Source organism: Diadema antillarum, unplaced genomic scaffold (genome assembly GCF_040938485.1).
Source record: "Diadema antillarum isolate AM-2024a unplaced genomic scaffold, OU_Dant_1.0 seq00000059_RagTag, whole genome shotgun sequence".
NCBI classification, from domain to species: Eukaryota; Metazoa; Echinodermata; class Echinoidea; order Diadematoida; family Diadematidae; genus Diadema; species Diadema antillarum.
The window spans coordinates 945269-960203 of record NW_027271164.1 but is presented as its reverse complement, the minus strand read 5'-3'; the positions used below and the strand labels follow the sequence as shown (position 1 = coordinate 960203).

Here is a 14935-nt window from a genome sequence, read left to right as displayed (position 1 = left end):
CAAATGCAAGCATAGGATTTCAGATTTTTGTGGCCATTTTGGCAGTCGTCTTGAAATCTCAAAACCTTCAAGGGTGCAAACGTTGCATCGTCCAGATTTGGATTCAGCACCCCGGAATAGGATGAAAACATTTTTTCCCCCAATATTCACTATTTTATATTAGCAAATATGTAAGAATGTCACATTTTGGCGGCCATCTTGAATATCTCAAAATCCTCAAGGATGCAAGAGTTACATCGTCCAGATTCAGATTCAACCCCCTCGAAATAGGGTAAAACCATCGGAAAATTTGGGAAGGACGATAGAACACGTCATACGCCCAAAATCTGACTTTGGCATGCAGACACACAATAACAACATCATGGTTTATTCACTATTTTCCATGATCATAAAACTGCATTTATACATAAAATGTCATTATATTTAGGAGAAGGCACAACGTCCTTCGCCATAATAATTGTCCGATGGGGTTAAAACGGTCCAACGATGACGGCGATTTCTTGTTCATTGATTTTAGGGTCGAATCGACAAAATTAGAAATCTTTAACACGAACACTTGGTTTGCACTGCATTCATTTTTTCTTTATTACTAAGGGTGGAATGAGCACGTTGTCAATGATATGCATCACGCCGTTGTAGACATTGTAATCCTGGTAGATGACTCTTGCGTTCTCATGTCCGTTCACCCACAATGCATCTGAAAGAAAAATCACATATATTCCATTCATAATTATTTGATTCATGATAATAATATATTCTTATTTTCTTGTCATTACGCCCTGTAAGTCATTTTTATACATCAGCAATTAGATCACTGCAGTGACATTGACAACGATATGAATGTCTATGATATGTAGGACTACCCAATACATGTATGCAGGGAGGTGTCTCACCTCCCTGATGTATGCAAATATACAAAGATGTGTTGGAGTTCCGGACATTTGGATGATTACTCAAAAAGACACACTTACACATTACGTAGCTAAATAAATACATGTAAGTAAATAAAAATCTGAAACAAGGCTTCAGCGTACACCTGCGGAAAGAGAAATAAGCAAGCAAAAATATCTGTTGGTGGAAAATCATTGCTGCAGGTAAGTGAAAATGGGATCTCTTCTCTTGGTATCTTTTTTTTTTTGTACAATATACATCATATCTATATATACATTTTCATACAAATGTTGACAGCTGTTTTTCATTCAGCTATAGTCCAAACTTGATCAGCGTTAAAGGAGACCTACGGAAGATTTTCATACTTTTACATATGAACAACTATAAATTAGTTATACATGTACCGAGTACAGAGTTTCAGAATAGTGATTGGGTTCAGAAATAAGAATGTTTTCAAAAATTTGCAACAAATTACAATTAACAAAGATTACGACATGGCAGCCTCACCATAAGAATGCATGAGTTGGGGCTCAAGGAAGCAAAACAAAAGATGGCATGCATAGATTGTACACTGGTGAACTTGTTAAGCAAGTGCTATTGAAATGGAATTTAACAGCTACACTTCTGAAATATGTGAGGCTCTATGTCATCAACACTGTTCAGTGTGATTAGTTTAAGATTTTCAGAGTATTGTTTCTCTGCTTAAGAACCACAATATATTCCACAAATCTATACATGGAGCTGTCGATTTATATACTCCATGTTGTGAAATTATGAATATCGTCTGGAATGCCCCTTTAACAAAGAAAAGCTTATCTTGGTAGATAGACCCATTTCTTCAGTTATAAGCATGATAAGAGTAACCAGATTGACTAATCACATACATACCATACCACACGGTGAGATTAATCTTTCCTCCTTGTACAGTGACCAGAGTTTCCCCTTCATAGCTACCCGATGCATAGAGAGTCCAATCCAACAGGTGATAGGTCAGCAGTTCTCGCGTCAAGGTAGTGTTGTCTTCGAACTCTTTCAAGACTTCGGGAGGAACCTTGTCAAAGGCAGCGTTTGTTGGCGGGAAGAAGGTGAATGGTCCACCTATAAAAGGAGGTTGTATGACGTATATCATGGTCACCACTAATTATAGATTGAACGATACACTTCCCCTATCTTCTCTTTAAGATGCCTGAGGTGGTGTTCCTATGAGTAGATGAGAATGTAAGATTGATGATTTCTTTTTTTAAGACAAAAAATTACCAAGCAAGGAGCAGTTACATAATACACACACACACATACACACACACACACACACACACACACACACTAATTATTCTTAAATTTGCACGGACTTGCGGAAGAACAGCTTGTTGCTGAAGCAAGTGCCCGTGTGGAAATAAAAAAAAAAAATGACTGAAATGGATTAAGTAGGTGTGTATAGGCCTATATTTGTACATAATGTGTTTTGGAATATCTTAGTGTGTGATATGTAGGATAAATCTTGCGTTTCCACTTTGCTTATCTAATTTCTTTGAAAAAAAAAGCACAAACACGGGGAGAAGACTCCAGGTGAGAGGCGGATCCAGAAAGGGGCGCATTGCCCCCCCCCCCATTTATCTATTTATTTATTTTTTTTGTTAAAACAAAAGAAAAAATGGGGGGGGGGGCTTGCACCCCCTTTAATTTTGTAAAGGCTCCCCCTCCTTACAGAATTCCTGGATCCGTCCCTCCTGGATGTAGGCTACATGGTGATGACAAGCGGTGAACTCATAAGGGGCATCAAACGGAGATAACCTTTGAGGTACTCGTCTAACTTTGAGGCGTAGACGAGTTTCTTGAGCTTAGTGAACTCGGGATCGTGATCGATGACGTCTACGATGCTGCCCGGAGGGATCGGGTGCATGACATTGCTGATGACTCGAACTTCCCCGTTGCTGCAATTACCGCCATCAATGATGGGACCTCCACAAGCCGTGATTCGCTCAAACTAGGATACGTGGAGGCAAGGAAATAGACACAGGAATATGATTCATATTTGGGGAATAAAAATATGTTTACGTCAGTATACGCAAAATCCATACCGTTGCTTTCACAACTCTTAAATCATCAAATGAATTACGTTTTTTGTGTGTGTGTCAATAAACAAAAACAAACTAGAAACAATTTAACTTTATTTTGATTAAAGAACAAGTATTTGTAAAGAAAAATCCAAGGAGAAATCTATTTATTACTGGTTACCCTTCTAAGAACCATGCACATTCTCAAAATCGCGTTTACTTTCTACACAATAAGTTATCAATAGTAATGAGAGAATTAAATACACGAGTCCTGCCCTGATGCTGATGTTTTCTAGGGAGGTGGAAAACCTCCCCTCCCTGGTTTCTCTATACTTACCCCTGTCACCTGTTGCTTGTTGTTTGACCCACTCTTTATCTGGTAGATGTTGAGTCGAATGTTCTTGCCAGGAATTATCGACGGGAGGAGCTCGTCTTGGTAGATATCGTTGACATCGCCGATGACGCCGGGAAAGGTGTGGAAAAGAAGCAGCTCCTGTAGGTACGTTTTATTCGACATCAGTTTGTTGTAGATGTCATCGGGTAGAAATTCAAATGCAAGGTCGTATGGTGCAAATAACGTGAGAGGGCCTGGAAAAAAAGACACACAAAACGAGGGTATGATCTGTGTGCAATAAAAGGAAAAAGTCGACCGTGCCCTTAACCAACACTGCAATATCGACCGAGGGTACAGAAGAGTCAATTTATGATCTGCAAGTTGATGTCCCATTATTTGCATTAAGAATATTTGTATTTCAATTGGATTTGACTGAAAAGTTAAAGCGGTTTTGAAGAGGGTCACGCTAGTTTTCCGACTATTAAGTAAGCTGAACAACGATGTTAAAGCATCTCCAGTATTATACGTTTAGGAATGCAGCGCGTCTGGAAATATCTCACTCAGTAAGCTGTTTTGATCTGAAAGATTGGGTCACTAAGATTAATAATTTTACAACGTGAGCAAGTGTATGTAAAGGTAATATTTTTGATGACCTTTAAGCAATCTTGTATAATTTCGTCGACAGTGATTACCTTCAAATTACACCCTTGAATTACATAAAGTAATAAATTTACCCTAGCAAATGCACAAAAGGGAGAAAATGTTCAAAAGTATGTGACGTGAGAACAGTACACGTAATAATTATGTGGATTCGAGATCTTGGGTTTTGTTGCAGTGCATTCTGCAATGATCTCGTACCGCTAGAACAACTTCAGTTTAAAACATGAACTAACCCTTTTGGCTGTAGAACGACCTCAACCCAGCTCGGTCGATCATGTCCACCATGGTACAGGCGTTGAGGTCGTATGCCAGATCGACCACAGTGTACACATCGTTACCCGCTTCATCCTTAGTGGGAGGATAATGAGTGGTGCACGGACCATACTGTGCTCCAACCGTGGTGGACAGGAGCACCACGGTGAGTGCCCGCCATACTGGCGAAAGCGCCATGGTCAACGCCAGTGATCGTCTGCCCATCTTCAGCGACACCCCTTTCGGGTTTTCTGTAGCTGGAACGATGTATTGATCCAGTCGTATCACCTCCCCTTAAACTAGTTGACATGTGATATCTATATACCCCTTGGATATTTTCCCAATTCTTGGAGACTTTGAACCCGACGTCAGTAAATTTCTTTTTTGACTTCGGGTTACTGATAATGGAATTAGCCTACGACCCATGTTATTGTGCCTACACGTACACCTATAGGTAAACACAAACTTCGTCATGGGATGATAGACTCTGTGCTCGACATTTGGTAGCTGTTGGTTTCGTTTACATCTTCACAACATTTCCGTGTGTAATTGTTTATTTATTTATTCATTTATTTATTTATCTATTAATTTATTCACTTACTTATTCATTCATTCATTTCACATCTTTAAAGAGGATGGCCCAAGTCAGCAGCAGTTCGTTTTCATCGGGGCCCTTTAAAACACAGGACATAAAACATTGCAGAATGACAGTTACTAACAAAAATAAAAGTGTGTTACTGTTTTCAATTAATGTGTTTAGTTAACTGAGTCTCAAGGCATCAATACACAATATCATCCGTCTCAAAAGTAAGAAAAACAAAAACAAAACAAGAAAATTGGGCCTTTTATGCTACAAACTAAAAAGAGTAAGGTGAAGCATCATTTTTACCATAGCAACGAGACAACGCGAAAGACATTGAGAAATAACTTCCTTTCGACAGCAAGACATCCGTCTTCGTTTTCAATGTCGATGAAATGATAGAGTCACATGATTTTGTAATTGCGATTTTAAAGTCGACACATGTGACATATCGGTATCGAAGAGAAAAGAATAATAACACAAAATCAGACCACGATCAGAAGAGGCAGTACAAATGTGTTTGCTAGCAATGTTTAATATCCTAGGATGTTTAAAATGTCCGACTACCAACATTTCGTGACCCGGCATGAAAGGGTCACATTATAGCACCTTCAGGAAATTAGAACTTTAGTGTCAAACAACTTTCATTTTAACATAGATTATTGTTGCATAATGATGTACATATCGCAGAGAATCAGCCCCTTAACAACCAGCAAGTATTAATCATTTTATTTTGCTTTTGTTTATGTGGGGTTTATTTTTTCTGCCAACTCCGAGATGGAAATTCTCTTTTGACATGACCGGGGATTAAGTGATACCCGCATGTCTGCATAAAAAAAGGGTATCAAAGTTATATTTGAGAGGTCAAAACTTGTGAGAACATTTCTATCTCACTGATGTGGATTATTTTCGAAATCCCACACGCATCTTCACCTCTCACTCCCTAAGTCATCCCTACGCGGCGATACAGGACGCTCTCCGTGTCCCCCCACTCGTGGGGAGTTTACACCCAGTCACCCCTCTGGGGTCGTGTTGTTATGATGGGCAGTGTTTTATTCAGTCGATAGAGGGGCATTAATGTAATGGACCGTTCTGTGACAGCTTGATATCAGCGGCTTCCGCTCGGGACAGCCAGCCCAGCCTGGGTCTCTCACAGCCGGGCTTCCGCGGAGCTATGTTTGGTGTAAACGGAGACGACGCAAACAAAATGCTTCAAACAACGAAGAGGCGAAATTACAGCATGGCGACCTAAGCGCCATTTACAGTTCAATATTCCACTAATGTCGGAGATTACACTGCAGTTTCGTCACTCATTCTGTCCTGGCAACTTAATGTGTTTTTCTGTTTAGTTTTGTCATTGTTTGTTTGTTGTTGTTGTTTGGTTTGGTTTGGCAATGTGGCTGTGGACAAACCTTTACATGAAATTTTGAAAATAAATCTCTCTTTACATAAAAAGAGTCACTGATTTTTTCCGAGATTCTGAAATTCAACTCTATATTTGAGGCAAATATATGAACAATCGCTTGACATGTTTATCGAAGTGAGTGGATACATGCAATGCCAAATATCAAGACTGAGACAGGGACAATTTGTGCGTCAGAGAAGGAGCGGGGGAGAGAGAGATTAAAAAAAAAAGATGAAATATATCCCATTTATGGCAGTTGCCATGCAAAAAACCCATTTCCATCCTTAAAGAGAAGCAGTCCTGAGATTTTCACTGTACTGATAATTAAGAAGAGTAAAAAATATAACCTTTCACCAATTTATACGCGTGGACATCAAAAATGGTCTCCGTACGCGATTTTTAAAAAATAATTCCTGCAAGCGATTGTGTAAGAGGCTGCCAAAAGGTGCAACGTCATTGATGCCCTACTCTCAAGTTGACAGCCGTGCCTCAGAAAACCAATTTAAGTGTTCAAAATGATCATATCTGATTTTTTCGTAAAATGTGACAATATGTGATTTATTATTTCAAACAAAATATTTCAAGCTTATTTATATATACAATTAATATAAAGATAAATAGTAAACATGTATTTTTAAATAACTAGGGATGACGAGCAGAACACCGCTGGAAAGAGTTGTGCATCGATGACGTATGACTCTCCGCCAAGACTTGCTCATTTGCAGAGTCACACTTTTTTAACCGAAATGTACGAGCTTATTTGGTGATTTGAAAGTTTGTTTTTGATGAAAGTAGTTCATTGGAGGTACCAACAACATATTTTTTTTAAATTTCGTGAGGACTGCGTCCCTTTAACGCTATTGTACCTTCTACCCAGATATCACTGTTTATTAGTAGAAATTGGCGTATGTTAAATGTAGTCCAGCCTCCTCGATTTTCCATCGTCGCTATTGCAGATTATCTTTCTGCAGTTTGTCTCTACTAAAAAACTCATTCTCATGACTCAGTCTTTGTCTTCGTCAATGCCGTCAATAATTGTCCGTCGCTATTCCTTTGTCTTCATTTTTCGCACGACTGACAAACTGACGCCAGATAGTTTAGTTTTTATTTTTCTCTCCATTCAATTATTCATCCTATTCGGTCGTTTGTTTATCAATCTCACTTTTCTATTCATTCCTTCATTGGGGAAGTAGTAATGCAGAGACTACAGTTGTACAGTTGTACAGCTGTACAGTATTAGGTATGATAGCATTAGAGTAAGACAGAACGATTGCACATTGACGAAAATCACATGTTTCCTGGGAATATTATTCTTTGTGTTGTTATTCCCAATTATCCCTCATCACCTTAACCATGATGCTAACATTTTAGCCGTTACGTATCTTTTCTCTTTGAATGAGATGTACTTGGTTGTTGAAAGGTTTAGAAGTGAGAAAATATTCCTCCAGGACAACCAATCGCATTCATTGTAGGCGGAATCGATGCGCAGTTTGGGGCAATCAATCATTGTTCGCGCATGCCATTCGATGGTGTGCCAGTGAGAAGGGCGGGGCTTCATTTACGGTAGATAAAATAGTTGGTCGGCGTGTGACGTACGGCCAATCGAAAGCCATTACATGGCTTCGTATTCATTTCCCTCCCGCAGCGCGGGGTAAAGAAATATTCGCCACCACAGCTCCATTTTCACAGAGAGCGCAGTTTGAAAAGCCGGCTTTCGCGACGTTGTGGAACCACGTTTGGTGAGGATGGAAGTTGCGGCCATAGCGACACGTGATAGTTGCACACTAACTTAAAAGTATGACGCATTTCTCTCCTTAATCAAAATATTTCACCAACCGATTCGAAAATTTGATATTTTTTATCCTTACGTGTTAGGAAAACGCAATTACATGCACTTTTACGTTGGCAGCGTTTGTGGGTGAAAGAACTCTTTATACTGAGTGTGTTATGCTCGTCAATGCTCTGTAAATTACAGCTTCTCCGTGTTTACAAAGATTCATGAAGGATCAGACATTGATATGAAGTGTGTGTGATGGAGTCAAGGTAATTGAAATGAACAAAGTTATCAACGCCCTACGCACTGGAAGAAGGTGTATTTTAATTGGTGAAGTGGTTGAAGAGTGGCTCTTCTGAACAAAAGGTAAGATGGAGCTAACGTCTATGATGATGCCAGTTCTAGGACTCAGCGAACAGGCGAATTCTTCGTCCGATTTCTACGAGGAGTACAGCTCCTCGATTATCATTCCCCCCAGCTGTCAGAAGGTGGACCACGGTTTTGCTAGAAATGCCATAATTTTGGGCATATTCTTCTTCATTGGTTTCCTTGGCAACAGTTTCCTGATGATGGTGATTTTGAGCAATCCTCGGTTACGCACCTCGGCGAACATTCTCCTCACTAACCTGGCACTGGGAGACCTGCTCTATGTGGCGGCATCGGGACCATTCTTCTTGGAACACGAGCTGAGTCCCTGCTGGCAGTACGGACATGTCGCTTGCAAGTTGGTCAACTTCACACAGGGTGTGGGACAAGGTATTTGCGTCTACTCATTAACAGCGCTGAGCATTGAACGGTATTCCGTGCTTGTCCGTGGTGGCACAATCCGTCACGGAGGTCGTACGCGACGTGGAGTCCTTGCAGCCTGCACAGTGTGGTTCGTCTCTTGCGTGGTCGCTACGCCGGTTCTCGCCTACGCCCATGTCAAGGGTGACGACAGCTCTCCGCAATGTTTCTACACCAGACTGTTCAGTATCGAAGCACAAATATACGAAATTCTCAAAGCTTTGTTAATGTACATTGTGCCACTTGTGATCATAGCATGCCTCTATACCATCATCGCTCATACTCTGTTCAAAAGTGCAGGAGCGTTTGCGGGCGAGACCCAGCCAGGAGCGCGCCATTTTTCCGCTCGCAGACGACTCGCTCTTACCGTCCTTCTACTGGCGCTCTTTTTCGGTACTCTATGGCTGCCGTACTACGTCTTCATCGTCTGGTTCCAGCTCCACCCTGAATCAATCAGCCAGATGCCAGGCTTTCACGCTTTTCGATATATATACTACTTCTCGTCACTTGCCAACTCGTGCATCAATCCCTGGATCATCTTCGTGATGAGCACGAGCCACAGAAAGGCGCTGATGTTCTTTATTCGATGTCGGAAGCATGAGCAACCACCAATCAGCGTTGCCTACACCCGCACGATGCCGAACGGGATTCCTGGAGAGAAGATGAAACAGCCGGTGGACAGCCGGTCTGGTTCTCGCAACACGAGATGCACGGAATTATAACTGAGTTTGAGGAGACAGTGAATGGTTGAGAGAAACGGGTAAGATTGCTAGAGGCTGACTCAATGCAGAGTGTTAGCTGCTTCAACATTTACGTTAGATGTATATATACAAATGGTATGGAGACAATTAGCTAATTAGTTCATCCTCCTCGCTTACAATATTGTGCGAAACCAGTGTCTTAATTTACAACTTCCAAGGCTTTAAATTTTGCGATAATGCCGAAGAATCCCTCAGATGTGAACAAGGCCATCAGTACCAGAATGAGATTTGCACTAATCTGACATTTTGATTGATCTCGAATGTTAGAAATTGGCTAATTGATACCTACTACACTTAAACAAAAAGTTATTTAAATTTGGTATTTGACCTCTATTTTTTACCAACACTGTCTAATTGTCTGCAACGAGGTTTGGTATGAAATAATGAGGCATACTACATTCTTATGATCCAAGATGAAATTGTGTGTTAGCACTAATACGACTGAAATGGATAAGCCTCGATTAATTCTAGCACAGGTTATCACCAAGTATATGAAAATTGATAAACAGGACACTGATTTCCCTTTCTTGCATTCAAATTACGTTCAGTTATGTGTAGGTATTTTGCTTAGCAATGCATTATAGAATCATCATCGCGCCAATCCCGCCAGTACACAATCTACAGTTCAGAAGAAAACAAATGTGGCCATGTTTAGCTGACGAAATAATGGTCGGCAATTATCATTCTACGTGCATTGATTAAGATTTGATTTGACGAAATATCGGGTTAAAGTTTTGTCTGTGTTTAGAAATGGAGATAATATTCTACGAGAAATCTGTCACGTGATTTATGGAAACAGTACACATTGACTGGAATCCTGTCGACCAGTGAACACTTCCATGCAGTGTTGACATATTGTTGTCTTTATAGAGCAATTCGTGTATTGTTTGAAAACATGGTGTTAAAATACCTATTTTGTGTCTTCATTTTCTTTGCATAAAGCCCTTTAGGTGAAATTTCAATTCCAGTTTATTCTACCAATATTAATTACATTACATTACATAATTAATGTCATGACAATATAGGCGTCATGACAATATAGGATAAGATAAGCATTTTCCGATTTGTAAGTTCATATCAGATAACAGCGTCGTTTGTGTCACTTGATAAGATTCTCTGCGTCATACTGAAGAGATGTATGTGACAGAAGAATTGTCAGTATACTGAGTACTGCAGAACGTTTACTATTCATACAGTCAATCTTAAAATAATCCCTTCTACTCGTCTTATTAATCTTATCGTAGCCTCTGACGAACACGTGAATGAAAGGGGCATATCAGATAATGTTTCCATTTTCGTTTGAGACGTGTTCGTCAAACAAACTTCCCACAACTTTATTCTAATGTGTTAACTGGTATTATGTCTGCATGTGAACACGCCGAATATTAATGGATGAATGCAAAAACTCTTTAAAGCATGCAGAATGCACTGTGCTTTTAATAAATCGTTATGTCTTGTGCAAGTCGAAACCATTACTAAAGTTGTTTGCTGGCAAACACTGTTATAAGGGTACGTGTTGGTATAGATAATATCCAGATAATAAATAACTCAGTGAAAGGGATCGCAAGTCTTGAACCAGTGTTAGATCAGAGTTCTCGGGTTAAACACAATCAGCGATGAACAACCTGTTAGTGGATATAAATATTGGGCGGTGATATCCATGTGCAGGTATAATTGATTCCATAGCAGTCATCAATCTTGGGATGGACGAAGTGTCAGAATCAGACTGAATAAAAAAGTTTTATCATCCTTATCTTCTTTCGCTTGAAGCTCTGACTGAATGATTTTAGGGTTAAAATACGGAATATATTCAGTTGCAGTCTGATACGTAGTTGTAATTTTCATCATGAAGCATGAATATTACATAATGAATGTCAATCCTTTCAGTATCAACAATTATCTATTTTTATTTGCTTTTTGTGGAAAAGAAATAATTATCATCAGTGCAGAATACTGAGAACTATATCTTAGGTATCATCCTCATCTATGATTTGAAACATACCGTGACCAGGTGAGGAAAATCCATAACAAGAAATGTCGCGCAGGAGAATCAGCATAAAACACAATATCAAACATAAAACGTCATATCAATTTTCAGAGTTCCTCCAAAATAATGATATTAACTTCTGATGATTTGCCCATCTCGTAGTGAATGGCCTTTCACAGTATAAATGAAAAAAATGACGCAATTTTTAAATAGAACATAATGCAGTCCTCCTTATGATTCACTTCTAATCTAAATCTCTTGCCTGGCTCACGTGGCTTGAAAGGAACTGCATGCTTCTAGACAACAGAGGCCCTTATACGGCACCCTCTACATGCTCTACACGTAAATCACCTGACTTTGATAATGGCCCAGAAGTAAGAGCGTTTCGGATGAGTTGTGTAATCAGTTACATGTTTAATGAAGTTGTCAAGATTCAAAATTCACGTTACTATATAGCTGATTTAATAAGGAAACTGTTTGACTTCTTTTAGCAAGCTCATCTTTACTGATTTTATCTTCTTATCAACGAATCTGTCTGCTACATTGGTTTTCTTCAGAAAGTCCAAAGTTCAAAGTCCATTTCAATTTTGTATAATATGTCAGTTCGTTTTTAGCAATCATAAGTGAATACAATTATTATTATTGATAATGATAACAATAATAATAATAATGATAATGATGATGATGATGATGATGTTGATAATCACGATGATAGTATAGTTCGGAAAATAACAAAGATGGTCTCTTTTCAGACTTGTACATACAGATGACAATGTCATGTATTCACTAGGAGACCACTGCCTATGTGTTATATTCGTCAGGTTAATTCATTACTGACGTCACGACTGAAGAGATGTTGGTGAAAACTTGTATCATGAGGATTTTAATTCTAGACATGAGTTGAAATAGAGTGATATTTTCATATCGTCTACTTGGAAAATGGATAAATTGCACGACTCAGTAATGGTATTCGATTAATATTTGTCTTGCCTTTCCGTTTAGATGTAAGACACGATAAAATCACAAGTTGTGCTATATGACATAGATGTTGCACTCTGTAAATATGTACATATTCCCTTATGAATTGTCAATGTAGTACGATATCCAGAAGCGAGATCTAACCACTGCGATGTTACGGTAATGGGAAGCCACTTTAACGCCATTACCATTTTGGCTTATTAGCAGAAAAGATCGCGTGAATTCATATTGCCGTAAACAACATCGTTGGTACCTTCACTCTTGCGACACAATACTGCATTCTGAAGAGTCTTACGAGGCGAACATCCTAAATACTGTTATGTCACTGCACGATTGCTATACAAGGAAAACAAATCAGAATTTATGTGGTTTTTCATCTTTTACGAGCTCTCGTAGGCAAGTCCACGTCCTGTTTTGCGACAGAGAATCAAACAATGTTTGAGAAATCCTGTATTGAGGAATATGGCGTCAAATAGCACTTACAGCCACCAATTTATACTAGAAAAGCTCTCACAGAGTGTTTAAAGACTGGAAAGATAACTCTATTGGCCGGGGCGTGGAAGGTGAATGACAGAAAATGTCCGATCCTCCTCTTTGTTTTGTCACAGACCAGAAATTTTTCTGCGTTTTCATTACAATCATCCTATATTTACGATTAAATCTGCCAATCGTGAACAAAAAGGAAAGATATATCTTCGTCTAATGTAATCATCGTCTCGACTTTTTTGTATGATTTTAGTAAGTATTTCAAATGCCAGTGTCACTAGAAATGAGAAGATTCCGAGTTGACAATATTGATTTCATCATTTACAAATTGTGGTGGAATAAAGTGGTTATGATCGATCAAGTCGTAAATTTGCTGGAGCGTCATTTTATGTTTCTCAGACAAGAGTCAGACTGTCAAAGTGTATCCCTGAGATATAGCCTTGTAAAGCAGACGTGTGTGTGTGTGGATGGAGTGTTTCAGAGGATGCCGCCCTCAGGAAACCTCTATCAAAGGGGGACAGATCAACTTCTTGATGGGACAGTGATGGTATCGACACGTCTAACTACACCAAGATAAACATTTCTCTTCTGTCTTTTAATTTTCTTACCTGTTAACTCTTTCCTTTCTTTCCCCGTCTTTACCAGATTGTACATTTCATTAAAAACAAAATGCTTGTTTAAGACTATCAATATTGATTTGACGTCATACTCTCTCTTGCTGTTTTATCCTTTTCGTCGTTAACTGGTTAATCTCCTACATCAACGCTTAAACCTGGATGACGTGCAACGTATCCTCTACAAAATAATCTACAAGTATAAACATGAAGGCGAGGTAACCAAGTTTGCAACAGAGAGTATTCCGGGAGCAGTTTTCTCTCTCTCTCTCTCTCTCTCTTGTTTACCTTTGTCTCTCATTCTCTCTCTTTCCCTCTATCTGTTGGACATTAGCCTTGTTCTCGCCTGTTGGTGTGACGGAAGGACGTAAGTTCACACCTGAATTTTTAAAACAAAGCACAAGAAATTTTCCGTGCATCCCTTGACGTCACAATAAAATATACCAACAAAACTATGCAAACACAAAGAGAAAATCCACAAGACTGCATCTGTAAACCGATGCATTCATGTTCATACACTGAAAACACGTTTATTCATAATTATCTTGTTCCATATTGTTCCAGATTTGCATGAAATAGTTTGATATATATATAATATATATGATATACACAAATAGAAACATATATATATATATGTATATATATATATACATATATGTGTGTGTGTGTTGTGTGTGTATGTGTGTGTGTGCGTGTGTGTGAGGGAGATGGTGTACCATGAAATATATTGTATGAAATATATGTATATATAGGAGATATATTACTAGCATTGTTGGGGGATTATATCAAAATGCAGGAATTGTGGCAAATCATTATTCAGAAATTGAATTTCGATAAGAGGAATTAGGAAATACGTGTTTGGAAGTTGGTTGTAGAAATATACCGTGGAATTCGTTAAAAGATAAAGGATGGAACACAATGATATTGATTATAAAAAGATACGTGTTATCTTCAGCAAGATGAGAAGGGGAGATACCAAATGTTAATGATGTAATGAAGTATTTTAGGGAGTGTAAAGAAGAAGAAAATAAAACAGTTGGAATGCATTTGTCAAAGTAGGAATATCATGATACAAGCCGATGACGGATTTTTTTTTTTTTTATGAAGAGTGCTTTTTTTTTCTGTAGCCTTTTTTAGTTGTATTTGAGGGTTTGTTGAGAGCAATTAATTGTTATTTTGTTGTTTTTCATTTGTTTTCTTCTTTTTTTCATCACTTCCACATCACTATCAAGATGTCTTGTATAAAAGAAAATGGCAATTTCATGAAGGCCATATGACAGATTTATTCAAGTGTGAATAGAATCTGAAACCTGAGGGCTGAAAGCATGCAAGGCGGGTTGGTGTGAGTGTGTGTGTGTGTGTGTGTGTGTGTG

At 38.8% G+C, this 14935-nt stretch overlaps 2 protein-coding genes across 2 annotated transcripts; one reads left to right on the top strand and one right to left on the bottom strand.

The window, feature by feature from the left end:
• Positions 1-572: 572 nt before the first annotated feature.
• LOC139725785 (transforming growth factor-beta-induced protein ig-h3-like) lies at positions 573-4389 on the bottom strand. Its single transcript, XM_071636866.1, has 5 exons — positions 4173-4389; positions 3283-3533; positions 2683-2869; positions 1780-1989; positions 573-697 (listed from the first exon to the last, which is right to left on the bottom strand). Exons 1-5 carry the CDS (start codon positions 4387-4389, stop codon positions 573-575), a joined length of 990 nt encoding a protein of 329 aa, XP_071492967.1.
• A 3449-nt stretch (positions 4390-7838) lies between these two features.
• Positions 7839-9859, top strand: LOC139725745 (neuropeptide CCHamide-1 receptor-like). Its single transcript, XM_071636828.1, has one exon. The coding sequence runs from the start codon at positions 8322-8324 to the stop codon at positions 9456-9458; it is 1137 nt and encodes a 378-aa protein (XP_071492929.1). The 5' UTR covers positions 7839-8321; the 3' UTR covers positions 9459-9859.
• Positions 9860-14935: the final 5076 nt, after the last annotated feature.

Excerpts from the sequence above, each read along its gene's own strand:
- LOC139725745 (XM_071636828.1), top strand. The coding sequence starts at position 8,322 with ATGGAGCTAACGTCTATGATGATGCCAGTTCTAGGACTCAGCGAACAG.
- LOC139725785 (XM_071636866.1), bottom strand. The coding sequence starts at position 4,389 with ATGGCGCTTTCGCCAGTATGGCGGGCACTCACCGTGGTGCTCCTGTCC. Across the intron at positions 3,534-4,172 it reads GTCGTTCTACAGCCAAAAGG|GCCCTCTCACGTTATTTGCA; the intron begins GTTAGTTCATGT and ends CTTTTTTTCCAG. Across the intron at positions 2,870-3,282 it reads ACAAGCAACAGGTGACAGGG|CGAATCACGGCTTGTGGAGG; the intron begins GTAAGTATAGAG and ends TCCTAGTTTGAG.